Source organism: Harpia harpyja, chromosome 17 (assembly GCF_026419915.1).
Source record: "Harpia harpyja isolate bHarHar1 chromosome 17, bHarHar1 primary haplotype, whole genome shotgun sequence".
Taxonomy (NCBI): domain Eukaryota; kingdom Metazoa; phylum Chordata; class Aves; order Accipitriformes; family Accipitridae; genus Harpia; species Harpia harpyja.
The window spans coordinates 1,089,764-1,117,226 of record NC_068956.1 but is presented as its reverse complement, the minus strand read 5'-3'; the positions used below and the strand labels follow the sequence as shown (position 1 = coordinate 1,117,226).

General features: G+C 64.9%; 1 protein-coding gene across 2 annotated transcripts in view; it reads right to left on the bottom strand.

Annotated features, from left to right (window-relative positions):
* Positions 1-1,324: 1,324 nt before the first annotated feature.
* The window catches only part of PDE2A (phosphodiesterase 2A), a 51,625-nt gene continuing 25,486 nt past the window's right edge, over positions 1,325-27,463 (bottom strand). Inside the window, exons 1-30 of one of the 2 annotated variants that reach the window (XM_052812700.1) lie at positions 26,816-26,910; positions 12,003-12,092; positions 10,524-10,612; positions 10,288-10,397; positions 9,250-9,305; positions 9,105-9,164; positions 8,845-9,004; positions 8,698-8,750; positions 8,133-8,207; positions 7,948-7,989; positions 7,774-7,842; positions 7,481-7,611; positions 7,162-7,273; positions 7,023-7,062; positions 5,751-5,814; positions 5,566-5,644; positions 5,293-5,470; positions 4,971-5,083; positions 4,613-4,690; positions 4,273-4,395; positions 4,003-4,073; positions 3,757-3,879; positions 3,576-3,663; positions 3,419-3,466; positions 3,230-3,304; positions 2,960-3,059; positions 2,671-2,783; positions 2,342-2,380; positions 2,073-2,179; positions 1,325-1,871 (exon numbers count right to left, since the gene is read on the bottom strand). In XM_052812700.1, coding sequence (XP_052668660.1) covers positions 1,649-1,871; positions 2,073-2,179; positions 2,342-2,380; positions 2,671-2,783; positions 2,960-3,059; positions 3,230-3,304; positions 3,419-3,466; positions 3,576-3,663; positions 3,757-3,879; positions 4,003-4,073; positions 4,273-4,395; positions 4,613-4,690; positions 4,971-5,083; positions 5,293-5,470; positions 5,566-5,644; positions 5,751-5,814; positions 7,023-7,062; positions 7,162-7,273; positions 7,481-7,611; positions 7,774-7,842; positions 7,948-7,989; positions 8,133-8,207; positions 8,698-8,750; positions 8,845-9,004; positions 9,105-9,164; positions 9,250-9,305; positions 10,288-10,397; positions 10,524-10,612; positions 12,003-12,092; positions 26,816-26,836 — 2,730 coding nt within the window. In that variant the 5' untranslated portion in view covers positions 26,837-26,910 and the 3' untranslated portion in view covers positions 1,325-1,648. Of the gene's footprint in view, positions 1,872-2,072; positions 2,180-2,341; positions 2,381-2,670; positions 2,784-2,959; positions 3,060-3,229; positions 3,305-3,418; positions 3,467-3,575; positions 3,664-3,756; positions 3,880-4,002; positions 4,074-4,272; positions 4,396-4,612; positions 4,691-4,970; positions 5,084-5,292; positions 5,471-5,565; positions 5,645-5,750; positions 5,815-7,022; positions 7,063-7,161; positions 7,274-7,480; positions 7,612-7,773; positions 7,843-7,947; positions 7,990-8,132; positions 8,208-8,697; positions 8,751-8,844; positions 9,005-9,104; positions 9,165-9,249; positions 9,306-10,287; positions 10,398-10,523; positions 10,613-12,002; positions 12,093-26,815; positions 26,911-27,463 lie in introns of those variants that run through there. The other variant, XM_052812699.1, reaches the window with a different exon arrangement.

Below are 27,463 nucleotides of genomic sequence, written 5' to 3'. Positions count from 1 at the left end.
AGAGGAGCCACAGGAGGATGGCAGGGTCCATGCACGGTGCTAAGTAGGAGCAGAGGGACCACAGGAGGCCATCACTGTCCATGCATGGCGGTCTGTAGGACCAGAGGGACCATGGGAGGATGGTAAGGTCCATGCGCAGCAGTCAGTGGGATCAGAAGGACCACAGGAGGATGGCAGGGTGCATGCATGGCAGTTGATGGGACAAGAAGGACCGCAAGAGACCATCAGGGTCCATGCACGGTGGTCTGTAAGACCAGAGGGACAGCAGGAGACCATCACCGTCCATGCATGGCAGTCAGTGGGACCAGAAGGACCACAGGAGGATGGCAGAGTGCATGCATGGCAGTTGATGGGACCAGAAGGACCCCAGAGACCATCAAGGTCCATGCATGGTGGCCTGCAGGATCAGAGGGGCCATGGGCACTGGCAGGGTCCATGCATGGCAGTCAACAGGACGGGAGGGACCACAGGAGACCATCAGGATCCACGCGTGGTGGTCTGCAGGACCAGAGGAACCATGAGACGCCAGCAGGGTCCATGCACGGTGGTCAGTATGGCAGGAGTTGGGAAGCCACTGCGAGCTGGGGATGCTCACGGATATGTTGGTCCCCAGTGCAGCCGCTTGCAGAGAGAAGGCTCCCGGGTGGGCACCACGGTGCCAAGCCAGAGAAACACCCACGTGGTGGGGACACGGCGGGGACCGGACCCCCCTGCGGTGTCCCTATGGGAGCACAACCCCCCTCATGCGTGCAAACCAGGAGCAGGAGCCCCCCCAGCCTTGGCACGCTTGTAGCCCTTGCAGGGGATGTGGCTGCGTGGGACCGAGCTGGGCGAGGGACACGAGTCCTTCCATGGGTGAGTGGGTCCAGGGGTCCCCAGGGGGGGGCTTTTAGCCAAGGGATGCTCAGCAGCTGCTGGGAAGAGGCAGGAGCTGGTTCTCCAGCGTGTGGGGGCCAGTCTGGCAGGACCCGGCAGGGGATGCGGGCAGAGCATCCCCATGGCCATCCCGCTCCGGGTGCCTCTTCCCTCCTCCAGCGAGAGCCAGCCTCCTTCCCTGGGCCTGATCCTGACTCCTCTGTCCTCAGACCTCCCAGCCGCCCTCCCACAGCCTCATACCCCACTCTGGGGTCCACAGGGAACCCCCCCCCCCCCCGCACCCTGCAGCCCACCCGACCAGCACTCCCACTCTCCCTCATCATCCTGCCCCACGCCGTCCCCCTCTGTCCCGCAGACCCCCACAGCCCCATTTCAGAGGGACGACCTCTCCGGGGGTGCTTCCACCGAGGACCCCTCATCCCTATTGTCACCCCGTGGGGACAGGACCTGCAGCCTTAAGGCAGTTTAAAGCACATCCATCCCCCAGCCCCACGGTGTCCCCGGCCACGGAGGCAGAGTCCCAGCAAAGAGGAGTCCAGGGACCACCGGGTGGAGGGGACACCTGAATACCTGCCCCAGAGGGAGGGGACAGTCACCCACCGGTGGGGAAGGACCAGCAGTGGGTGCTGGCAGCACACAGACCTTCCCACGGTGGTCCGGTGTCACTGATGTCCCCCCCCAAACCTCCTCCCCATGGGCTGGAGAACCAGGGTTGGGGATGCTCCTGGCCCCCAGCCCCAGCCGCAGCCCCCCCCCTCCCAGTCACCCCCCCTCACTCAGCCCCCGCCTCGGGCTGCCCCCCCTCAGGCTCCAGGCAGCCGTTGAACTGGGGGTCGGGGGCCTGCGGGTCGTATTCCTCATCCAGAAAGTCCAGGGAGTTGTTACTGGGCAAACCCCGGATGGTGAATTTGTGGGAGACCTTCGTCCACTGCTCCCGGTTGCTGGCCACCCTCTCGTAGAGCTCCGCCGCCTTGGGGAAGAGGTCCTGCAGCAACCTGCGGGGGGGGGGGGGGCACCCCATCAGCATGGGGTTGCACCCCCTTAGTTGGGTGGAACCCCCGCTTCCCCCCATCCCCGCTGCTTGGAAACCCCCCTAACATCTGCAAGACCTCCCGCCCAGCACCCCCCCATCCCATTCTGGTATGGCAAGGGGGGGGTGACAGCAGAGGGCCCCCCCCACCCTGGTGCCAGCTCACTTGTAGATGGGCATGGCGATGTGCTCCATGAAGCTGATCTGCAGCTCGGGGATGTAGGCTTTCTCCCGGTCCATCATCTCCAGCGGGCGGTTGCCCATGGCCTTCTCCTGCAGCGATGGTGAGGCCGGGGGGGGGGGTCAATGCCATCCCCTCCCCATTCCCGGCCACGACCTCCCTGTCCACCCCCCCCCACCTCATCCGAGCCCCCTTGGTGCTTGCCAAGAGCGTTGGCCAAGCCCAACCCTGCACCAAGCCCTGGTGCTACCTACCAGGTCACCCTGGGAGAAGAACTCCTTGTAGATCAGCTCCTGCAAGGGACAGGCTGTCAGCAAGGGGGGGGGGGGGGGTGTGCATGCCTGGGGTGACCCCCCCAACCCTGCCTGCCCTCCAGACCCCTCTCCACAGCTGCAGGGGAACGGTTCTGCGTTGGGCAGGGACACAGTCCCTGCACAGGGGACTGCTGGGTGGTCCAGGGGTCCCTGCATGGAGGGACCCCCTCCGTGGGGCATGATGCCACTGCGAGGACCAGGCTGGTCCCCAGCACCTGGGGATGTGCGGGTGCCCCCGGGGGGTGGCATGCAGGGGGTCAGGCACTCACCGCGATCTTTCTGGTGGTCTTCCAGCCCTTGGTCTGGTCGGAGAGGTCGCAGGAGGTCATGAGCAGGCAGAGCAGCAGGCTGCGGTGCTGCTTGTTCTTGGGGTCGTAGCCCACTGCCGGGCAGGGAGCGGGGCAGGGGTTGGGGTGGGGGGGCTCAGGAAGGAGCCCCACGGCCCCCAGAACCCCCTGTACAAGGACTTTGGGGACAGGCAGGACCTGCCGTGCCACCTCCCAGCCTTGGTGGGATGAATTCCCACCACAGCCCCCATCCCAAGCCCAGGAGCTTCACCTTCTGCCATCTTCTGGAGGTCCTTGAAGATGCGCAGGTGGTGGGCCAGGTCGGTGGCCAAGATGATGTCCCTCATGAGGTCCAGCATGCGCTGGTAGTCCTGCAGGGCCAGGCAAGATAGCTGGCGCGATCAGCTCCGTGCTCCCTGCCAGCCCCTGCATCCCAAGGGCCGGATCCAGGGATGGGGAGCTGGGGGTCCAGAAGGGATGAGGGGGCTCGGCCCGGGCGGGGGGGAGTGGCGGGGGAGAGATGCCAAGGTCAGGGGCTCACCTTGCGGGAGAAGTGGTCGAAGATGTTGCAGCCCTGGCTGTTGAGGATGGCGATGGCTTGGGCGAAGTGATGCCTCTGCGGGAGAAGCCGGGGCCGTGGGAGCAGGCAGGGTGCGGGCAGGGATGCTGCCACACAGCCGCAGCCCCGGGGAGCTGGGCAGGGGGAGGTTTGGGGGGGGACACACCTTACCTCCATGACGGAGCCCTCTGAGCTGTACAGCGCGGCCAGGACTGATTTCTGCAAGGCAGAGCGGTCGGAGTCACGGAGCTGGGGGGGGTGAAGATCCCCCCCAGCTCTCTCCCCGTCCCCCCAACCCATGCACATCCCAGCGCGGGGCTCGGCTCACCGAGGCCACCTGGAAGGAGTTATTGGTGCCTCTGTGGTCCAGGTCGTGGCACATGCAGGAGATGAAGAGGGCAAAGATCTCGATGTCTCTGGGCGGGGGAGAAAGGAGGGAAACTGAGGCAGGCGGGAGGGCAGGGAGCACCCCGGCCGGGCCAGGGGACGGGGACGGCGCCTGGCCTTACTCCAGGTAGTTGACGAGCTCCAGGTTCTTGTAGAGCAGGTAGCAGAAGTGGGAGACGGAGAAGGCGTGCATCCAGTTGTGGTAGGGGGGATCGCGGTAGCCCTTCTTCACCATCAGGCAGAACCTGGCAGGGGGAGGCAGGGCTGTGAGGACAGGGGGTCTTCGTTGTCCCCTCCCAGGGACCCCCCCCGCTTGCCCAGGGGTCCCACAGGTGGGCATGGGGACAGGGACAGGGATGGGGACCCACCTGGTGAGGGTCTGACGATCCATCTTGTAGTTGTTGATGAAGTTCATGTCCTGCAGCATGCTCAGGATGGCCTGCGGAGGGGACAGGGTGGGTGGCAGGGGGTGACAACGCCCGGCAGGGTCCCCCCTCCCCGTGCCACCCCTGCCTGGCAGGCAGGGTGATGCTTGGGGATGCAGCTGCATCTCCGCCAGCCCAGCCCCCCCAAGGGTTGGGGTACGTGACCTGACCGAGGGGACGGTGGCAGTCGGGGACCGTCCCTGTGGCCCTCACCATGGAGGTGTCATCCTCGGGCAGCGAGCGCGGCGTGTAGGTGAAGCTGGCGAAGTTGGGGTCGATGGTTGACACGGGCTGGATGCCCTCGCTCAGCAGCTTGGTGTACTCATCGTCCGACACCTGCGGGAGCCATTGCCGGTGACCGGGTCCCCGAGGTGTCCCCAAGCTGTCCCCTTGGACACATTAGCCCCAGCAAGAGCAGAGAGCCCCGGGGTATCACTGCCCCCCCACCCCGTGCCACCACCTCGGGGTGGAGTGCGGGGGCACCACGCTGGCAGCGGGGGGTCCCAGCTCGTGTCCCCAGTCCTTGTCCCCATCCGTCCCCGTGCCACCTCACCTTCATGTGGTACATCATCATCTCGTTGGCCAGGTGGCTGCGGTACTGCGCCTCGTTCACCTTCTTGTACAGCAGCGACTGCGGGGTGGGAGGTGGGTACGGGAGCGCTGGGGGTGGGCAGCACCCCCCTGCACCCGCCAGCCCACCCCGGCCCCCCCAACACATCCCTGCTCCCCGTGTGTGCCCTCCCCATCCCATCCCATCGCCACCACCGCTCGTCCCCAAGGAACAGAGACCACACGCACGCGTCCCCCCAGCCCCGTCCCTCCGCGCCGTGGCCAGCTCTAGGGCAGAGCGGTGGGGGTCCCCTCGCCCCCCTCCCCGGGTTGGGGACCCCCCCCCCCCCTCGGGCACGTACGTGGGCGATGCTGATGCCGCAGTAGATGGAGAAGGCGGTGGCCAGGTCCTCGTCAAATTTGCTGAACCAGGGGCCGTTGATCTTGTTGACCAGCTCTGCCACCCCGATGACCTCTGGGAGCGGAGGGGGGACAGGGGCAGGATCAGGCCCATGGGCCGGGGACAGTGCTGTGCCCACGGCGGGGGGGACAGGATCGTGCCCACGGACTGGGGACCGAATCGTGCCCGCGTGCTGGGGGACGATGCCATGCCCGTGTGCCGGGGCGCAGGGGGACAGCGCTGTGCCCCCCAAACCCGGTGGCCCCGTGCCCGCCCCCCCTCACCCTGGTTCTCGTTCTTGATGGGGAAGCAGAGGATGTTCCTGGTGCGGAAGCCGGTGCTGTCGTCCACCCCCCGGTAGAAGAGCGGGTGGGAGTACGCGTCCTTGATGTTGAGGATCTTGCCGGTGGTGGCCACGTGCCCGGCGATGCCCTGGTCCGCCGGGATGCGGATCTCGTAGCTCTGTGGGTAGGGAGTTGGAGGGAGGGGGTCAGCGGCAGGACCCCAAGATGCTCCCCCCCCAAAAAAAACCTCCATCCTCTTCTCCCCGCGCTCACCTCGTCGTCCACCACGCCGCCATCAAACACCTTGGCCACCAGCTCGTGGCTGAGCCGGTCCAGCAGGAACACGGAGCATCTGCAAGAGACGCCCACGCCGAAGCTCGCACCCGCGGGGGTCCTGGCTCCCCCCACCCGGTGCCCCCCTCCCTGGTGTCGTCCCCCCCGCGCCAGGGCTCACTCACATCTCCGCGTTGCTGAGGTTTCGGGCCTCCGTGATGATCTCCTGGAGCAGGACGGAGACGTCGTCTGCAGGGGCGGGGGGGGGGGGAGAGGGTCAGGGAGCCCCCAGCCAGGCAGCTGCCGCCCGCCTCATCTCCCCACTCATGCAACGAAAGGGGGGGGTCTCAGCTGAGGCTGCACCGAGGGTGGGCTGTGCCAGCCCCCCCCCACTGCAGGGGCACAGCAGAAAGGCCTGGGGAGTGCAGAGGAACGGGGTCCACACAGAGCGTGTGCATGTGCTCGTGCACGCGTGCAGGTGCGTGTGTGCACACCGTGCAAGTGTCGCAGCGTCACAGCGTACGCAGTGCAGCGGGGTCCTCGTGGGTAGCGTGAACTGCAGCGGTGCAGGGGTGCGTGCAGCAGTGCAGGGGGTGTGGGTGTGCAGCAGTGCGTGTGTGCATGCAGCAGCGTGTCTGCAGCAGTGCATGGGTGTGTGCAGCAGCGTGGGTTTGCCTGTGGCAACGCAGGTTTGCCTGCAGCAGTGTGCATGCATGCAGTGATGTGTGTGCGCAGCACTGTGTGTGTGCGTGGCAGCATGTGTGTGCACAGCAGTGTGCATGTGTGCATGCAGCAATGTGTGCGCGTGCAGCAACGTGTGTGCAGCGGGGGGGGGTGTGCGGCAGCATTTGTGCACGTGCAGCAGTGCATGTGTGCACGCAGCAGTGTGTGTGCAAGCAGCAGTGTGTGTAACAGTGTGTGCATGCAGCAATGCGCGTGTGTGTGCAGCAGAGTGTGTGTGTGTGTGCGGCACTGCGTGTGCAGCAGTGCATGCGTGCCTGAAGCAGCGTGTGTGCGCAACAGTGCGTGTATGCATGCAGCGGCATGTGTGCGTGTGCAGCAGTGCATGTGTGCGTGCAGCAGGGGGGGTGTGCGTGCAGCAGTACGTACACCCGTGAAGCGGCGCGTGCCTGCAGCAGCGCATGTGTGTGCAGCAGCGCATGTGTGTGCATCAGTACATGTGTGTGCAGCTCTGCATGTGCGTGCAGCAGTGTGTGTGTGCATGCACGTTTCCACGGGCACGCAGCGCTCCGTGCTCACGCAACGTGCGTGCCTGCAGCCGTGCAGCATCAGTGCCAGCAAGGCTCCGTGCAAGCTCCTGGCTGCGCCCCTCGCCCCGCAGAGGCAGGGCTGGCAGCTCAGGGGACCAGGTCCCCCCAGGTCCCCCGGGGCTGTGCGTGGGGGGGGGGATCCGTCTGCCACCCGCACCGTGGGTGCTCCCTGCGGCGTGCACCTACCCAAGTGCGTGAAGAGGTTCTTTGCCACCTGCAGCAGGGCCTGGGGGGGGGACACAGAGGGGACGCCGTCAGTAACCGGCGTGACGTGGGACACGCGACACGTGTGTGCCCGGCGTGACGTGGCCCCCCCCCGGCTCACCTGGCACTCGCACTTGAGTTTCTGCTCCTTCTGGAAGGCCAGCGTGCTGGTGAGCACCGTGGAGGTGTAGCAGAAGCAGTGCTGGATCTTGTGCTCGTCCGCCTCCGTGTAGCTGGGGGGGGGGGGACGACGGACTCACCTCGGTCCCCTGTGTGCGTGTGTCCCCCCCCTCGGTCCCCACGCCACGCCTGGCCCCCCCGTTTCCCCCAGGATGGAGATGCTCCACCGCCCCCAAAGGCAGCTGCAGCTCAGGGCAGAGGGGAAGGGGCGAGGGTCGGATCCTGTGTGTCCCCCCCCCCGAGCCAAGCCTGCTGCTCACCTCTCCCCGCTCAGCTTGTTGAAGGCGCAGGCCAATGCCACCACCTGGGAGGTGGCCCGGCTGATGACGGGGACGCAGAGCATGGAGGTGACCTGGCAGCCCAACATGCTGCTCAGCTGCTTGTGCTCTTCCTGCGGGGAGGAGGCGAGATGGGGCAGGATTTTACCTCCAACCCCCCCGGGAAAGCCCAGGGGACACTGGGGACGAGGGGGACACCGTGTCCTCGGGTGCGGGGAGGTGGGGGGGACACGCACACAGAGTCCCCGAGCCAGGGCAGGATTGCTGGGACCCACCTCGCTGATGTCCTTCAAGGTGATGGACTTCTTGTCCTCCACCACCTGCCCCAGGCGCCCGAAGGTGAGCTGTGGGTGGAGGGGATGGGTGAGCCCATGGGACCCACTGCCCCCCCCTCCCCGGCGCTCCGTACCCCCCACCCCACCCCTCGCCACCCCCCCCGCCCCGCTCACCGAAAAGCTGATCTCCTCCTCCAGGACCCGGTCCCCCACCACCTGGAAGAGATGGGTAGGAGGGGGTGAGCTGCCATGGGATGGTGGCCGAGCCCCATGGAGCTGTGCCTGGGGGGGTGCAATGGGACCCACTGACCCCATGGGGGGGGGGGTCAGGGTGGGGGGACCGGCCCGGTGACACCCACCTGGCAGAAGAGCTGGTGGTTATCCTCAGAGACGAGCAGGAGGCAGCAGCAGAGCGACTGGGTCTCCTGCTTCAGCTGCGGGGGCAGAGGGTGGGGGTCAGCACCCCAGCCTGCCCCAAGCCCCCCTGGGCAGAAGCCGGCCCCTCCTCTGCCCCCCCTGTGCCCAGGGTACCCGTACGTGCCACACAGAGCCAGGTGCCACCCTAGAACCTCTTCCCCGTGGCTGATCAGGTTCACTCTGCAGACTACTGATGGTGAGGGCAAAGCTGTTCACTCTGGACACTGCTGAGGGCTGTGTGCAGGACACTAGAGAGCAGGAGGGGGACCCATAGATTCTCTTTTGCAATTTCTGCGGTTAGGGTGGCACTGTTAACTCTGGACACTATTGATAGTTATTACAAGGCTGTTCACTCTGGTCACTACTGATGGCTGCATAGGTGATGCTTGAGATGTTTCTTTGTTTTAGGGGGTTTTCTTTTTTTTTTTTTTTTTTTTAAATAAAACAGGGCTCCCCAGTATGTCCTGGGGCTGAGGGCAAGGGGCGGCCGGGGGGGCAACTACTCACATAGTTGATGACCTTGAGCTGGAGCGAGGCGGCATCCAGGTCGTACAGCTCACCTGCACAAGGGGCGAGAGTGCCGTGAGGGGCTCAGCACCCCAACTTCACCCTGTCTGCCCACTGCCCCCTCCCTGGCGCTCCCCCCAGCCTCACCGCAGAGCTGCAGGATCTTGCAGTCCAGGTCACTGTAGCCGCTGTCGGGTGCCTTCTCGGGCTTGGCCAGGGAGTTCTGGGAAGAGCTGGTGGAGAGGCTGACCTGCGGCCAGGGCTGCAGCTTCTGCAGGGCTTGCAAGCGCCGGTATGCCACCAGGGTCTGCAAGGAGGGGCGTAAGGGACAAGGGACAGGGGGGCTTGGGGAAGGGGGTGGCAGGTCCCCAAGCGCCAGGTCCCACGGCCAAGCCAGGGTCACTCACGTGTCTCTCCAGCGCGTGCAGGTTCTGCTCGTCAGAGTCACTCAGCTGGCCGCAGTGTACCTGGAGGGGGGGTTGTGGCATGAGGACCCAAGCTTTGGGGCCCCGTCCCTGTCCCCCAGAGCCCTGCCCACGTCCCCGCACTCACCAGGATGACGCACACCACGGCCCCGCTGTCCTTGTCCACCAGTGGGATGATGAGCACTGCAAGCCGAGAGAGGGTCGGTCCTGAGCGGGCACCGGGGGCAGCCCGGGGCTGTGGCACTGAGCCCTCGGGGTGCATGTCCCCACCATGTCCCCACATGTCACCCACCCACTCATCCTCCCATCCATCCATGTCTGTGCACCTGCCCCTCTTTCACTGGCTCATTCCTCATCCACCCATCTGTCCACCTGTCCCCACCTATCCATCCATCCATCCATCCATCCATCCATCCACTCACCCACCCACCCACCTCCATGCCTACTTGTCCCCCAGGCACCCATCAGTCCCAGTGCCCACCTGTCCCTCACCCCTCCATCCACCTGTATGTGCACCCATCACCCATCCACCCATCTGCATGCCGTCTTGTCCCATCCACTTCCTCATCTAACCACCCATCAATTCACGCACCCATTTATGCACCCACCCATCAATCTACCCACCCACCCATTTATCCATCCATCCATCCATCCATCCACTCCTATGCTCACCCATCCATCTACCTACTCACCTACCACCTCTCCCACTCATCCATCCACCCACCCACCCACCTACTGACTGTCCTGCCCATCTACCCACCCATCCACCAGCTCATCCACCCACCAAGCCTCCCATCTATCCATACATACATTCACCCACCCATCCATCCACCTACCAACTCTCCCACCCATCAACCCATCCATCCACCCATCAACCCATCCACCCACCCATCTACCAACTCTTCCAACCATCCATCTCCCCATCCATCCAACCATCCACCCATCTCCCCATCCACCCATCCATCCATCAACCCATCCACCCATCCATCTCCCCATCCATCCATCCATCTCCCCATCCATCCATCCATCCACCCACCCATCCACCCACCCATCCACCCACCCATCCATCTACTCATCCACCCACCCACCCACCCCTATACCCACCCATTCTCCCACCCACACAGCCACCCCACCGATATGCCCCCCCATTCCCCGCAGCCCCCACCTTGCGTGCCGGGGGCCAGGGGTGCTGCGAGGGGGCCCAGCTGCCGGCCGGGGAGCTCGGCGGGGGGCAGCCCCCCACACTCCAGCCGCTTCTGCCTCCGCACCGCATCCCTGCAAGGGACGGGGACACCCTGAGCCACCGCCCCGGGGGGGGGACGACGATGGGACCCCAACACTCGGGGGGGCCCGTGCAGCACACATGGGCACGCGTGTCCCCCGCACACACGCAGGGCTCACCTGAGCTTCCCCTCGGGCGGCAGCTCGTGGGGGGGGTCGTCGCAGATCAGCCGGGTTTCCCCATCCAGCAGGTAGATGTAGACGTGCTCCTGGGGGGTGGGAGAGCAGGCGGCACTGAGGGATGGGGACCCCCCCCCGGACCCTCAGCCCCGTCCCACCATGGGCTCAGTGGGCCCTTGCCCCCGCGCCGCTTCCCCCAGCCCGGCTCTGCAGGGACCGGCCGGGGCGGCACTGTGTGCCTCAGTTTCCCCAGGTGCACGGGGCTTTCCCAGGGCAAGAGCCACGACACCCCGGGCATAAACACATGTGCACACCCACACATGTGCATAAACACATGTACACACCCACACATATATGTAAACACATGCACGTACCCACATATTTACATAAACACATGTACATACCCACACATACACCCCCACATGTGTACATAAACACATGTACATACCCGCACATGTGCATAAACGCACATACATACCCACACATAAACACACGTACACACCCACACATGTATGTAAACACATGTACACACCTACACATGTACATAAACACATTGACACAAAACACATGTACATAAACACATGAACACACCCACACATGTATGTAAACACGTGTACATACCCGCATGTATACATAAACACATGTACATACCTCACATGTATAAACACACATGCACACCCACACACACAGCCACACACGTACATAAACACACGTACACACCCAGACACGTACACACCCACACATGCACACTCACACACTCATGTACACACACACGAATAGAAACCTGCACACACACGCACACAGACCCGCACACATGCTTGCACGCACACATGCACGCACACCTGCCCCTGCACACTCACACGTGCACACCCCCCCCCGCTCCTTTGGACCCCCCATGGCCAGGGTGCCCCAGCCCCGCTGCCCGACGGCTCCGGGGGTCCCGCGGACCCCAGCCCTGCCCTTGTTCTCGTGGCCACGGCTGCGGCTCCCCGTGCTACGGCGCTGGCATGACGCCTGCCCACCACCAGTGCCAGGGCCACCGTGAGCACCAAGGTCACCAGCACCCCAGGGCCACCACCAGCACCCCGGGGGCCACCACTGGCACCAGGGCCACCAGCACCCCGGGGCCACGAGAGGGTTAGGGGCTCTGCAGCTCCTGGGGGGGGGCTGTGCCGCTCCCTGCCCGCTACTGCGGGGACCGCTTAGGACCAGGGACTGAGAGTCACAGAAGTCAACCCATGAGCAATTTTATGCTTAAAATGGCAACCAGGGGACCAGCGACACGTGGCCCGTATAGGGGGAGGGCGCTGAGATGGGTCAGGGAGGAGGACACCCCCCACCCCAGGCTCAACCTCAGTATCAGCCAGCAGAGAATCCACCACCCGCAGGGCTCCCCCCAGCCCCAGGGCGGGGGGGGGGGGGCATGTCTCAGAGACCCGGGATCGGGCCCCTTCCCCCCCCCCCCCTCCCCCCACCTACCACTCTGGGCAGCAGGGAAACGAGGGCATGGCGGAGGGCGTCCCGCAGGCAGGAGACGTCGAGCACGGCCCCCAGGCTCAGCAGGGCGTCCTGGGGAGAGAGCAGAGCAGGGCAGGGGGGGTTAAGGTGGCCTGAAGCCACGGTGAGGGGCACCGGGGAACCGGGCCCCCTCCCCCATGTCCCCAAGACCCCCATGGCACGGGTCCTCCTTCCCCCAGAGCGCCGGCCACCCCCCTCCGGAGCAACCTCCAGCCTGGCTAGCTCCTTTTTGGGGCCAGAATGTCCCTTTTTGGTCAATGGCCATCACAGGGGAGCTGGGTGGTCCCCGGAAAGTGGGAGAGGCTTCGACACCCGAGGGGGGGGGTGCACTGGGCTCAGCGTGGCAGCATACTGGGTGCACTGGGCTGGAGACCCAGCCCCGCAGGGGTGGCACGGGGAGGGTGTCCCCGTTTGCAGGATGGTGGCCCTGAAGCCACACTTGGGTACACACAGCCTTGGACTAGCCACGCTGATGGCTGCACGAGCCACATCGGTGCCTGCATTAGCCAAACCAGTTTCTGTACCAGCCGTGCCAATGCCATGCCAGTGCCTATGCCAGGCATGCCACCACCAGCACTAGCCATGCCAATGCACTAGCCGTGCTACCCCCAGTGCTGGCCACACCAATGTCTGCACTAGCCACACCAATGCCTGGACTAGCCAAGCCACCCCCAGCACTAGCCACGCCAATGCCAGCACTAGCCACACAACCCCAGCCCTAGCCACACCAACACCTGCACTAGCCATGCCAATGCCTGCACTAGCCATGCCACCCCCAGTGCTGACCACACCAATGCCAGCACTAGCCACACCACCCCCAGCACTAGCCACACCAACGCCTGTGCTAGCCATGCCAACACCTGCATTAGCCATGTCAATGCCTGCACTAGCCACACCACCCCCAGTGCTAGCCACACCAACGCCTGCGCTAGCCTTGTCAACGTCTGTACTAGCCAGGTCAATGCCTGCACTAGGGAAGCCACTCCCAGCACTAGCTGTGCCACTAGCCACGACGACACCTACACTAGCCACGTCAACACCTCGTCTCCCTCCAGGCGCTGCCGCTTCCTTCCTCATCCTCAGACTTCTTCAATCCTTCACGCACGGGCTGAGCTCCTGCCCACGGTGCCGGCAGGGCAGCACGTGGCTGCCCTGCCCTTAAATATTTGAGGCAGTGCTGGTTCCTTTGCATTAATAAACAGGGGGCCAGCCCGGATCCGTCCCCCCCTCCCCATCCCACGCCACCCTGGGGCACCCATAGGGTGCACGGGGTGGAAGGACCACGCTCCCCCCTTTGCTTCCCCCCATCCCTTGGGTTTGCCGGAGGGTGCCGGGGCGCAGCCGTGGCCACCGTGGCTCCTGCCAGACACCCAGAGGGAGCCCTGCAGGCAGGAAAATTCCTGCCGTTCCCCTGCCAGCGCTGCCATAAATCACCGACCGGGAACAGAAACGGGGCGAGGAGTCGGATAAAACAACTCGCGGGCGCTGAAAGCTCGTCTGAGGATTAACGACCCCGCGGCGGGACGGGGACGGCGGGTGGGAGTGTGGCCGGCGGCGGCGGTGGCACTTCCAGCTGAAGACATCGGCGCTGGCTGTTATTCCAACAGGGCTGCATCTCCAGTCGCTTACTCACACTGGAGACACATGCACTGTAGAATACAGCCAGGCCTCGGCCGGGTGTCCGTCCTGCCGTCCCTCTGTCCCTCCGGTCCCTCCGCTGCGACTCAGCATCCCCGTCGTGCGCGGGGGGGAGATGGGGCAGAGCCCGAGCGGGACACCCGGGGCTGTTCGGAGCATCAAATGCCGGCGGCACGGTCGGCGCGGGGACGGACAGGTGGCAGCTGGACGCGGGTGATGGCTTTAATAGGGCCAGGAATCCGGGTCCGTCCCCAGAGGGGGTGGAAAAAGCTGCAGGAGCTAAAAAAAACCATCCCCAAGATGAAGAGAGAGCGGCGGAGCCAGGCGGGAGTGTTTGCTGTGTGGGGAGGAGGTGGGGGGAGCGGGGCTGGCCCGGGAAGGGCATCCTGCTCATCCTGCTCATCCTGCTCATTTCGCTCATCCCACTTGTCCCGCTTATGCCGCTCGTCCCACGCACGCGTCCCATTCGTCTGGCTCGTCCCACTCGTCTTGCTCATCCCACTCATCCTGCTCACCCTGCCTGTCCCACTCATCCCGCTCATCCCACTTGTCCCGCTTATCCTGCTCATCGCCCTCATCCCATTCGTCTGGCTTGTCCCACTCGTTTTGCTCGTCCCACTCATTTTGCTCGTCCCACTCATCCCACTTGTCCTGCTTATCCTGCTGATCGCACTCATCCCATTCGTCTGGCTTGTCCCACTCGTTTTGCTCATCCCACTCATCCCGCTTATCCTGCTCATCCCACTCACTCATCCCACTTGTTCCACTCATCCCACTTGTCCCACTAGTCTTGCTCACCCCACTTGTCCCACTCATCCCGCTCATCCCACTCATCCCGCTCCCAGCCCAGCTCCTCCAGCCCGCAGCGGGAGGTTTTGCCGGACACCCCTCGCCCCACGTTGCTCAGCCCTGGGGATGCTGCCGAGCCGCGGCCGGGGCTCTGCACCCTTTTGGTGCCAGGATGCAGCCCTGCTCCGCGCTGGGCAGGGAGCCAGCGCGCGGTCGGAGCCACCATCCCGACCGCATCCCATTTATTGCCATAAATAGTATTTCCCGATGGCCTCGGGCTGGGCCGATCCCGCCGCAGGCTCAGCCCGGCTGGGGCCCTGCTGTCAGCTCTGTTTCTTGCTTTTATTTAATGACCCCACTTGGGAGCTGAAGCAGCGAGTCCCTGCAGGCACCCAGGGCACTGGGAGAGCTCAGAGCCACACCACGAATGGGGTGGGGGGCACAGGTTTCCCTGTATATCCCCCCCCCAATTCCCTTCCTGATGGGGAAGGGGGTCCCTCCTCCAGCGGGATGCGGTGATGTGCGGGGTCCCTGCGTTTGCCGCGGAGGTGACGAGCGTCCTGGGGCCGTCACGCAAACTGGAGAGGGGGACAAGGGGAGGGGGTTATCCCTGCTCTGGCTCCCACGGATGGATCCCCACTGCAGGCAACGTGCAGGCAGCATGCACCCGCTGCATCCTTCCCCCGCCGCTGCGGGATGGAGGGGCAGGATCCATCCCCCCGCATCCCCAACCTGGGCAGGGAGCACCCCCGAAAGCCAGCGGGCACTGGTGTGCTCTCCGCAGCCTGGGATCCAGGTTGCATCCCTGCCAAGGAACTAATTAAGGGGCTAATTAGCCTCCCAAAGCCAGGCACTTGCATGGCGAGCCAAGCTTGCTTCGCCATCCCCTGGGACGCTGGGGTTGGCAGCGAGGGGATGGGGTCCCCCCACATCTCGCTCCTGGCGCTCTGCCCCACGGGTCCCAGCCAAGCACCACCCCAGTTTGGGGGCTGCAGCTGGGAGACACGGAAGCGGGGGGCTCTCCGGATCCGTCCCTGGCTCCAGGTACACTTGGCTGGGCCGGGGTGTTTGGATGAGGCCGTGTTGGCACACGCATCCCTGGTGTAGTGGGATGCTCCAGCACCCAGCGAGGAGATGAAGCCATGAGCCACCCCATCGCTGGCACTGGGGATGTCACCAGGACCCACCGAGCTGGGCTCACCACAGCCCCTAGACCTGCACCCATCAGGGCAGGGGACCCAAACATTCCGCAGGAGAGGCTTCCCCATCCGCCGCTGCCAGCGCCTGCTCCGCATCCCAGCTTCCCTGGAGGGCAGAGCAATAATAACGCTTCCCGGGAGGGCATGGAGGGTTAATTAACTTCACCGAAGTGGGGGGAAGCGTGGAGCGATTGCATTTCCCAGCTGTCAGAGCAGAGCCTGACACCCTCATGCTGAGGTCTGCACGCCCAGCAGCTCCGAAAATGCCGCCTGGGACGGGGATGCCAGGAGATGGGTGCTGGGGGCGGTGGATTTGGGGCCAGACCCAGGGACAGGGTGCAGGCAGCAGCTCCGGTACCCATCCAGACCCGGTGGGCAGGGGACACGGCACGGTGCTGGGCATCACCGACAACCCCAGGAGCTGAGGATGCTGCTCCTGCAAAGCAGGCTAGAGCAGGGGACCAGCACCCTGTCCCTGTCCCTGTCCCTGTCCCTGTCCCTGACCCTGCGCGGGTCCCTGCGGCACAGACAGCAGCCGTGGCCCAGTGGGACCATCAACCTGGGACTGGTGTCAGCTTTGCTCTGGCCTGGGAGGATGGGGACGCTGGTCTCGCTCTACCAGACACCCGAGCTGACCGGGTGACACGTGCCATCGCTGACCCCCCGGGTACCCCATGGGACCGCGGTGCCGGCAGGGATTTTGCTGGCTCCGCTCGGCTGGCACGCCAGCATCCCCCGGCGCGGTGCAGCGCCGGAGCCCTATCTGCCTCAATATTTCCCGCCGGAGCCATCGAGTGATTAATGAAGCCATTCATCTCATTAGAGTAAGCAATTTGTCTTTGCTCCGACACGAGCCAGGGCACAGCACAGCCCCGCGCGGCACAAACCCCCACGGCTTCGGCAAAGCCAAACCTCACCGCGGCCCAGCTGGCCGGAGCATGAGCTGCTTTCCTCCCCGTGGAAAATGGCACCTTTTTATTTTCCCCCTATTTTTTTTCCTCCCTCTTTCCTTTCAAAGAGCAGCGGCAGCATCCCGTACCCAGGCATGCAATGGTGAGAACCCCCAGCATAGCCCCCCCCATTCGTCCCACTCGTCCCACCCCAGGCTCCAACAGACCCCGCTGGGATGGAAAAGCATCTTTTCCAGCGGAGGGAATTCACCAGCAGCAAAAACGTGACTTTTTTCGGGGAGGGATGGCTACATGCTGAGTGGAGATTTCTGGGACAGATCCATCCCCCTGCTCAGCCCCACCAGCCGCAGCAGCTGGGTTCAGCCCCCCCCCCCGCCCCCCCACCCTGGCCTCTCTGGATGTTTATGGAATAGAGAAATCCCATCCTGGCCGGCTTCCTCTCCGGAAAGGCTCCTCTCACGCCTGCCATGGGGACGGAGAGGGACCGGAGGGGGAGCTCCCGCATCCCCCCCACCAGCACCTGCGCTTGCTGGGTCTTACGCCTCAGGGCTTGCGCCCATTCCCCTGGCCTCGCTCCTGGGCAATGGATGGAGATGATTTTTCCCCCATGGGGGAGCTCAGGGTGATGCTCCCCTGCCCAGAGCCCCCCCCAGGGTAAGGAGGAGCCCCCCTCGGAGCGGGGAGAGGCGGGATCCAGTGCAACAAGGTACCCGCTGGGATGCTGAGCACCCTTGGGGGTACCTAGAAGCTGGGGTCCCTCTCTGAGGGGGGGGCACCTGGGCACTTGGCAAGTGGAGTTAGCACCAGCAAGAGCTCAAATCCAGGACCTGCCACCCACTGGGCTCCTCTTTAACCAAGGGGAAACTGAGGCACGGAAAGCGAGGCAGCGATACCTGGTGCCTGGGAGCATCCTGCTCCTGGAGGGACGTGGAGCTGGGCTGCAGGACCCCCACCCTGCCTTGCAAGGGGGGGCCGGGGCTGGGTGTCCTGCCCAGCTCCCAGGCTGAGGATAGGGGTCCTGGGCTGGTGGGAGCCCAGGTCTGCAGCCAGGCTGGGTCCTGCCATCGCTGCGGGAGCACCCACGGGTGCTGGCTCCAAGGGAGGATGCTGGCATCAGCCCAGGCTTCAGCAGCGGGCTCTTGCTGCGTCCTTCCTCGTGCCGTCCCTGTGGGGACAGCAGCCCCTGCTTGCTGCGGGGCCAAGGAACCTCGAGGAAATGAATCATCTCCCGGCTGAGTTTCCAGCCCAGCTTTTGCCGCAAAAACTACAAGTAAATTATTTGACCGACACAACCCTGCGAGCTCGGAGGTGTCCGTCTCCCTGCGAGCCCTCAGAGCCCGGCTCCTGCCCCTCCCATGGGACTTTATCCACCTGAGAACGCGAGGGAAATGATCCCAATTAATTCTGTAAGTGGATTAGTGCGTTAGCCCCTGCGTGAGCGATCGCCTTCGGGATGAAGCCAGACATCGCTCCGTCTGGACGACTTCACTCCCTGAGCTGGGGCACCCAAATCAAATTAGAGCATCCAAGATGCTGAGTGCGCAGATTTTCATGCCCACGGGCATCGCATTCCGCCCCCCCCCCAGCACCCACGTCCCACGGGCACCATCCCCACCCATGGGCGAACGTTGCCCAACGCGTTTGCCGGGCTGCCGGCTCGGGGTGCAAAGAGATGGGGATGTTTGAGGGCACGGCGTACAGCGAGGGGGGGGTCTGGGGCAGAGAAAAGTCCCCCCATCGCCCCATTTATCGCTTTGCCCTAAGCCCTCTCCGGCAGCAGACGGGGTGAGAGATGGCAGCCCTGCAGCCGGCAGAGCCCCGGTGCAGCCAGGACCCCCCCTGCCAGCCCCCAGGCCCTCTCACACCAGCCCCGTTGCCTCTCGCAGGGTGTTTGCAGGCGTCAAAGACCAAGGAGCATCTCCCAGACCCTGCTGCTCGCCGGGGCATCCCCTGCAGAGCAGAGCCCTCGACAAGGAGGATGACCACGGCTGCCTGCCCGGGCTGGGAGCCCGGCCGGGGTGGTCGCCCCATCATGGTCCCGCAGAGCCAGGGCTGGGGGCTCGGCTCCCTCCCACCTTGGGGTCTTCCCGTCGGATGCATTTTTAGCCTGTGCCGGCTCGGCTGCAGCCGCCAGCCTCTGGATCTCGTTGCGTTCTCCCGTCTGACAGGCAAAAAGCAAATCACATTTGTATTCCTGCCGCCGCTCGTTGCCATCTGGGAGGCAGCCTGCCTCCGCCGGCACAGCCCTTTGCCGGTCCCCGTGTCCCCAGCCTGGGGACACCCGGGTGCTCGGGTCACCTCCCCTGGCCAGGGCAGCCCCAGGGGCTCCCTGCCTGTCCCCAAACCTGCAGGCAGCGGGTCGGTGCCCACAGGCAGGGACATCCAGGCCCTCTCCCATGCCATAGCTCTGGCTTTCCCCATCACTTTCTCCTCTCTAGGCCACTTTCTCCCCTCCCGCCTCCCCTCTGCAGAGGAAGATGCTGGTCCAGGACCCCCTTCTGCCCCCACCGATTGCACCCAGGGTTGTCTCCCAGGGCACGGGGACAGACGTCCCTTCCTTTGCCACCTCTCCAATGCGTGGCAGCAGGGTGACAACACCATGCTCACACCCCGGGATCATGCTCACACACCAGGGGAGCAGCCAAGGACCCCCCCCCCCTACTCCAGACCCCCAAGCTGAGCCCCAGCAGCCGGTGGCTGCAAGCAAACACCCAGCCCCGGCGCCCGCACCGCCCTGCCCAAGCATTTGCCAAGCAATCTGGCGATGTTAAAAATATCCCTGAGCCGTGATTCATCCTCCTCTCCCGCCTCCCCCTCGCCTCTGGCAATGCTGAGCCCCCCAGCCCCACTCCCCTCCCTGGGGGGCTGCTCCCCGCTGCCCCCCCCCCCAGCTGCACAGCCCCATGCTCCGGCCGCGGCGGTTAAATATAGCCAAGCTCTGGCTGTGTGTTAGCAACGCGGAGCTGACAACAAGCAGGCAGGGCCAGGCAGGAGCCCTGTTGCAGGCAGAGAACATCGCCGGGCTAAAACGCTGCGGTGCAAGTGGGGAAACTGAGGCACGGAGCAGGGAAGCGACTCCGGAAGGCAGCAGGTCCCACTGTAGGCAGGAGCTTTGCTGTCACCTCCAGCCAGCTCTGCTGTGGGCAGTGACACTGCTGAGGTCCCTGTCACCGTACCCATACTGCTCCAGGATCCTTCCCCCAGCCCCAGAGCCACCATTCCCCAGGGAATCCTCTCCATCGGGGTGGGGATATGGAGGCAGCATCCCTGATAACCCCCGCAGCAACATCGCTGGGGCAAGGTCCAGGGCAGCAGAGGGTGGAGCGATGGACGGACAGACAGACAAAGAGAACCAGCAGCTCTGCCCAACCCCGGCCGGGAAAACATCCATCGCCTCCGAGCCTGCCCATCCCGGATTAGAGCACTGCTTTCCATCCCAAATTACATTGCTTTAATCTCATCAGGCAGCAACAACCTGTAACCCGAGGTAGCTCCTTAATTACCTCATCTTTTATAGGAGGATAATGAAGGTAAACGGGAAGGAAACACTTCTGGGATATCTCTTGCCTCCCCACGGTCATTTGCCCGGGGTCCTGTTGCAGCAGATAGATGAGGAGCTGGGCCCCGGCGGGCAGCAGCCTGGCACGGAGCTGCCCCAGCATCCAGCGATGCTGGGCTGAGGCTTCCCAGAGCCGGAGGATGCAAACCTGTGGGATCAGCCGCCCGAAAAAAAGCACGCTAGGAGCCCTGCACTCCCGCGCCTGCCTCAGTTTCCCCGGCTGCGCAGGGTCGCAGCCGTGCAGGACCAGCTCCGGGCGGCACTGGGGTTGAGTCCAGATGGGAAGGGCTGTGCTGAGCCCGGCATCGACCCCGGAGCTCAGCGCATCCCTCGCCCGTGCGCCGGACTCGCTTGAGCCTGCCACGCTTAACCGCAGCCTTCAACACCACCCAACGGGCAGAGAGAGCTGACTAACTGCACCAGTGTGAGCTGTTTGTTTCTCCTTAAATAGCACTTTAAAAGTCATTTCAGGTGCTCTCGGTCTATTAGTGAGTCCCAGCTGATGAGGCTGCAACATAATCACAGTTGAGCCCGGCAGAGAGCGGTGGCTGGCACGGCATCGCCCTGCCAGGCACACGGCGGGCAGCCGGGCTCGCAAGCCTCGGCGGTGAGCGCAGGGTGGTCTTATGGGGCAACCTGCACAAGGCCATTTGCACAAGGCGGTTCGCACGGGGCGGTTTGCACAGGCAGTGCAAACCATTTGCACGGGGCAGTTTGCCTAGGCTGTTTGCACAGGGTGAGTTGCACGGGCAGTGCAAACCATTTGCACGTGGCATTTGCACGGGGCAGTTTGCACAGGCCGCTTGCATGGGGCGATTTGCACAGGTGGTTTACACAGACCATTTGCACGATGCAGTTTGCATGGGCATTTGCACAGGCCATTTGCACAGAGTGCTTTGCACGGGCAGTTGGCACAGATTCTTTGCACAGGGCAGTTTGCATGGGGCATTTGCACAGGCCGGTTTGCACGGGGCAGTTCAAACCGTTCGCATGGGGCATTTGCACAGGCCAGTTTGCATGGGGCCGTTCGCACGAGGAATATTTGCATGGGCCTGTTTGCAAAGGCTGTTTGCAGAGGACGTTTGCGCAGACTGGGATCAGGTGGACCGACGTTCCCTGGGGACGCCGCAGTCTCCGAGCGGGGCTTTTTATTTTCACAAGCAAATTTTCCAACCTAACGTCATCCCCTGAGACCTTCAGGGATGCTCCCCGGGTCGTCCCCCCGCATCCCGGCCTCGCCTCCCGTGGCCGATGGAACAGGGACGGAGTCAAGGTCGCTTCCTGTTGATGTCCCTTTGTCGGGCAGGACAAACGGCCGGGACCGCGGCCGTCCTCCTCAAGGATTTCCCGTCCCCAAGAACATCGCGGCCTTCTTGGAACAGCAGTCCCCGGCCGGGCTGGCCAAACGATTTGCCGCTAATTAGTTGTTGATAAGAGCGGAGCTGGAAAGGGCCGGGGGTCTCTCCCGCCGGGAAGGGAAGGAAGTTGTTATTTCGGTGGGAAACGAATTGCGAGGAGCAGATAAATGGTTGGTCAGACAGCCCTGCCCACCCGTGGGGACCCCAGCACCCCGGGGGGACCCCGTGCACCTTGCAGCCAGGGCTGCTGCCTGCAATGCTGCCTGCACCCCGCTCAGCCCCATGTCACTTGTCCCTAACCCATGTCCTGTGGCAGAGAAGGGGACCAGGACCCCACTCAGCCCACCATCTCCTGCCCCAGCCCATTTTGGGGGTGCAGCAGTGCTGCAGTGACACCCCAGCATCTCCAGGAAGGGACTTGACCCGGCCGCCCTTCTGTTCCCACGCGTTGCTGCCTGCCCCGCAAGGCTGCGGTGCCGATAAATAACACACCGGAGGATGGGAATAGGCAGGGACAGGGGGGGAACGGGCCCGGCTGTGGGGTACACGAGACCAGGGGGGTGCCCGGACCTGGCAGGGTGATCCCATGGATGGGATGGGGGTGCAGCTGGGGCCATCCTGCAAACTCAGGCCAGAAAATGGTCCTGGTTGAGCATCCGCTTGGACCACCAGCCGCATCCCGGCAGGCGATGCCAGCCCCCCCCGCCGGGGCTCGGGGGCCATCTGGGCAGAAAGAGGGCAAAGCCACGCCGGTCCCTAAAATCCTCCTCTAATCCCACGGGCACCGCACGCCATCCCTGCGCCACGGCTGCAGCCCCGGAGCCGTCTCCATCCTCCCGAGGCAGGCGCAGGGAAACCGCTCCATCATTAGAAGCATCCCCGGTACCTGACCGCCTTCGTCCCGAGGGACACGGACATTTATAGCAGCTGCCGTGCCCACCCGGGCACCCAATTGCCGGGGGTGGCCGGTACCGAGCCTTCGGCGCTGGCACCGGTGGCAGAGCCGGGCACGGGGCCGAGCATCGCTGCCGCAGGGCCCCGGCTGCAGGCAGTGCCGGGGGGAAGCTGGCACCATGCGCATCCCCGGGACGTGCCGTTCCTGGAAGGCTTTCTCTGGCACACGGTCCCCTTCCCGTCCCCGCCGGCCACCAGCACCTCCTGGCTGGGTTTTAAAGACTTTCCTAGATGTTTTCTAGTGGATTAGCCGTGCCGAGGTTCCGCTGGCCTGGCTCTGCTCGGGAGCATCGTGGCAAAACGTCCTCCCCAGGCGCTCCGGGGATGCAGCCGGAGAGGGGCTCGGAGGGATGGGGACAGCCAGGTCCCATGGGTGGGGACTTCGAGCGGTGGGATGGGAAGGGGAGATGCAGTATTCCCGCATCCCCTCCCGGCGCAGTCAGCACTAATGGGATCTGCGCAGTGATTAGGGAGTTTATTTATCAGCCTCTGATGGAACTGGGAAAATTGAATTCCCGGCCATCTGCAGCTGGGGAGGAATTCAATTTGGGGCAGCACTCTGGAGCAGGGCCTGGGCGGCCTGGGGCTGGCAGAGCCGCCTCCCTCAGGGGATTTGCTGGAGACCTCTTTTATTTTCCATATATAAGAGGGTTTGGTTACAGGATCCAGCTCTCAACTGCCGGGGAGGGGTCTGGGAATTGTGGGGATCTCACTACTCAGATGGGGAAAGTGAGGCACGGCCAGGGGAAGCCCAAAGCCACCCATTAAATGGCTCCCCATTCCGGAAGGTTTCCAGTGCCGGCCTTTAATGGATCAGCACCCAGCCGGGCAGTTGGCCGGGGGTCCCATCTGCAACCCCCTTGTCTATGGCTGGTCCCAAAGCCAGCCCCAGGGCACCCAAAGGTGCCAGGCATCATGCGCCCGCCACAGCCACGGGCACCATCCTGCCCGGCGGGTGGGTGGCAGAGGGATGCGCCTGCAGGGACCTGCCTGAGCCAAAAAGCAGAGAGAAAATCCCCGCTCTGGCTGACGCACAGCTGCCAGGGAGGATTTGCTTCTGGGTTTGGCAGCATCCCGATGGAGCTGGGCTGGGAGCAGCGATCCCCTCTCCTGCGCCAAGAACAGGGAGTCTCAGGAACCAGCCCTGCTCCCCATCTGCTCCCCTCCGCATCCCCCAGCATCTCCCTCCCCACGCATCCTCCTCGGGGCGAGTCCCCAGCATCCTCACCCCCATGCCCATGGGGCAGCCGGGGCAGCGATGCGACCGGATCCGGCTGCAAAGATCCAGCAGCTCCAGATCCCAGCCTGGTGCCCAAGTCCACAGACTCAACTCCAAGAGGGTCGCCCTGGAGCTGGTTTGGCTGCTCAGCCCTGGAACCCATTTTAGGGATGAACCCTCCCGTGGCTGTGGATGCTCAGGAGGGGGCTCAGGTGAGAACCAGGTTCAGCCCTCCCCAGTAACACCCCGACTGCCACGTCAGTATGGGATGGATGAGAAGACCCCGCTGAATTCACCCCTGTCCTCCCTGCACTGCCACGGATGCCGTTGTCCCCACAGCAAGCCCCCCCAGGCGCCTGAGCCACCCCCCAGCTTGGCCTTGCAGGCAGCAGGCAGGGGATCTCTGCCATCACCTCCCTGCAAAATGTCTCAGCTCGGCTCCAAAAAGTCAAGGTCGGCCGCCGTGCCCATCGCGGCTGGAGAGGACGATGCCACGCTGCCGGACCCGGCATGAGAAATTCCTCCCCTCCAGCAAACACCAAAGGTCAAATCCCCCCCCCCCCAGCACCGGCTGCCCCTAACCCGACTCCGCATCTCCCGGTGCCGATGCCTGCAGGCAGCCCCCCCTGCCTGGGGTGCAGCAGGAGCACCCACACCCCAGCCAGGCTGTGGGCTCACCGTGCAGCCCCCCCCCGGACGACGCAGGGCTGTGCCACCCCAGCTGGGTCATTTCTGCACCCCAGCCTGGTTTCCACGTGCCTGGAGGTGGCCACAAGCCCGGTGTGATGCCATGGGGCATGAGAGGGCCGGGACCCACGGCCTGAACCCCACAGCCCCCCCCCACCCAAAAAGCAGTGCCGGGGCACACGCAATGCCAGCGTGGGCTGATCCTGCACCCTTGAGCAGTTGCGTCTTGCAGCGGCCGTGCAGAAAGAGCTTTTGCCGGTGAGGACCCCCCAGGCCGGGGACCACTAGGGTGCACCCACTGACCCCCCCACCCCAGTCTGGGGGTCCCGCTCTGCCCTGCGGCTGGGTGGGGGAGGAAGCCAGCCCTGCCCCACGTCATGGAAAGAAGCGCCCCTGCCGCATTGTGCGCCGCGGCCCTTTCCTCCCCTTTATTGCCCTGCTGATGTGTTTTGTGTCCGCCGGAGGAAACGCCGGCAGCGCCGGGACAAACGCCTGCACACCCATGTCCCCGCACCGCCCTCGACGGGTCCCCCACCCAACACGCCCGGCCGGCCTCACGCATGGGGAAACTGAGGCAGGAGCAGCCCCACGCCGCTGGCCGAGGCACCCCGAGCCCCGGCAGGTCAGCGTAGTCATCCCCTGGGGTAGGATGGGGAGCGGGGGCAAGCAGTGCCCAAGAGTGTCATCCCCCCCAGCCCCTGGGCATGGCATGCCCCCCCCCAGCTCCTTTCTGCTTAGCCAGGCTGCGAACACGTTATCAATTAGGGTTTGATTCATGGGCTAGTCAGCAGGTAATTGCATTGGGGCCAGCGGCTGGGAGGGAGAGGAGGCACAGACATCTTCAGCCTCACCCCACAGCGGGGTGGTTGGGGGGGCCAGTGTGGGAGGGGTAATAAAGCCCCAAGCCCTATATACCCCCTATATACCCCCCCAGGCTTGGGGATGGGGGTCCCAAATGCAGCCAGCACTCAGGGCACTGACAGGGACTGGGGTCCCAGAGTATTTCTGGGGGGGGATGAGCTGTTCCTCGCCCACCCTGGGCTGGTGTGCACTGGAGCAGGGCAGCCCAGCAGGATCCGTCCCCTGCCACCCATCCCTCACACGTCCCCGGTCATGTCCCTTTGCCCCATGCTGCTGTGGCCTCACACACGAGGGACGGCCATGGGGCACCTCTGCCCCAGCACGCGTCCCCCTCCTTCTCCTCGGTGCCACCCCAGCAGCCCCCAGACCAGGCTGGTGTTCCAGGTTAAAACCAGCCCCCTCTCACGCATCTGGGTGGCTTTTGCTCCCCCAGGACTGGGGCTTGTGGCTCCCTTCCAGGTCCACACACACCTCTGGGTCCCCTCGGGGGGGGGCTGCAGCCGGGGCTCGGTGCCCACCCAGCTGTAAGCACCCTCCTGGGACAGGGCTAGTTGGGTGCTGGGGGTCTGGGACCAAGAGGGGTCACAGGGACCCCCGCACCACAGAGAGGGCCACTTGCCCTGACCAGTAAGGAGTCACGCGTCCTGTCCCTGTGCCGGGTGACAGCTCTGATGTCCCCAAGCTTCATCCTGCCCCTCCCAGGGGGGGCTCAGTGCACCCCATGGCGAGCCCCAGCCCCACCTCAGGCACAGGCCAGCCCAGCTCAGCTCCTTTCCCTCCGTCAGCAGCTTTCGGCTGTTTCCCGGAAAACGTTTCCTTCCCTTCATTTCCCAGCGCAAAGCCCCGGGTCCCTGCCTCGCTCCGGCCTTGAACCCGGAGCCACCCACTGCGCTCCTGCCCAGCCCGAGCCCACCGGCCGGCTCCGAGCACGCAGGGGGGACCACGACCACGGCTCTCGCACCCAAAACCATCGGCGCTGCCCAGCGCTCGGGTCAGGGATCCGGCATGGTGGGCAGGCGGACGGCGAGAGGGCTTGGGAATGTTCCGGGCTGGGGTGAATCCCTCCAAGCAGCCCCTTCCCCAAAAATTCGGGTGCGTGTGAAGGTGCAGGAGCACAAAGGACCAAACGTTTTCCCATGCACATACTGGGGTGCAGCCTTCCCTCCCCAAAAATGTGCAACTGGTGCTAGGAGAGGGTGGGGAGGACTCGGGGCAGGGTGCTGCCGGGGGGTCTGATGGGGGTCCCCCCCTTCCCAGCACAACCCCCCCGAGGACTGGCCCCACAGGAGGGCAGGCTGCCTGCCCCTGCCCTGAACAGGCAGAGCTGCCCGCAGGCGAGCTCTCGGGGGTCCCACGGCGAGCAGAGCAGGGCAGGGGGACACGGAGAAGTGGGGACCCCCAAGCCCAGCACCCCGATACCCCCAGACACACAGGACCCGCATTCCCAAGCACGCCCAAACACATCGCAGCCCAAAACCCTCAGCACGCAAGGGACCCCCAGCCCTCTCCACCCCCGGCCCGGGGGTCACCGACCCCCCGGGGTCCCCATTTCCCCGGGTGACTGGGCAGAGCCTCCCCCCCCGCCCCGGGGTCGCTTACAGTGTTCTGGAGGGTGCCCATGGCGCGGCCCCGGCTCCCGGCTCGGCTGCCGGGACCGGGACCGGGACCAGGACCAGGACCGGGACCAGGACCGGGACCGGGACCGCCCGCCCGGTCCAGCCCATTTCCTCCGCACCCCCCCCCCCCGCCGCCTCCTTCCTGCGTGCCTGCGGGGGGGGGGGGGGGACGGGACACGGAGCCCAACGTGTCCGCAAGCCCCGGGGGGGACACGACAGACGGACACGACACAGACACAGCTCCCCCCCGGGCCGGTCCCGCAGCTCCGTGCCTCAGTTTCCCCAGCGGGCAGGACCCCGTTCCCGGCTCTCCCAGGGGACTCGCAGCCCTCCGCCAAGGAGGGGGGAGAGAAGCGGGTACAAGCGGGCTCGGGAAAGGCCCCCCCCCCCGGGCGCGGGGTGGGGGGGGTCCCGCAGCCCCCGGTCCCACCGCACCCCCACCCCGTGCAGCGCCGAGTACGGCGGACCGGGACCCCGGGCTCCTCCGCTCCCCACCGCCCCCCCCGCCCAGCGCTCCCGGTGCCCCCCCCCACCCCAGCCATAAACCCGGGCACCCCCAGCACCCCCGGGCTCGGGTGGGGAGTGGGCTCAGCAAGGCTGCCCCAGTCCCCGCTTCCCCGGGTCCTGGGTG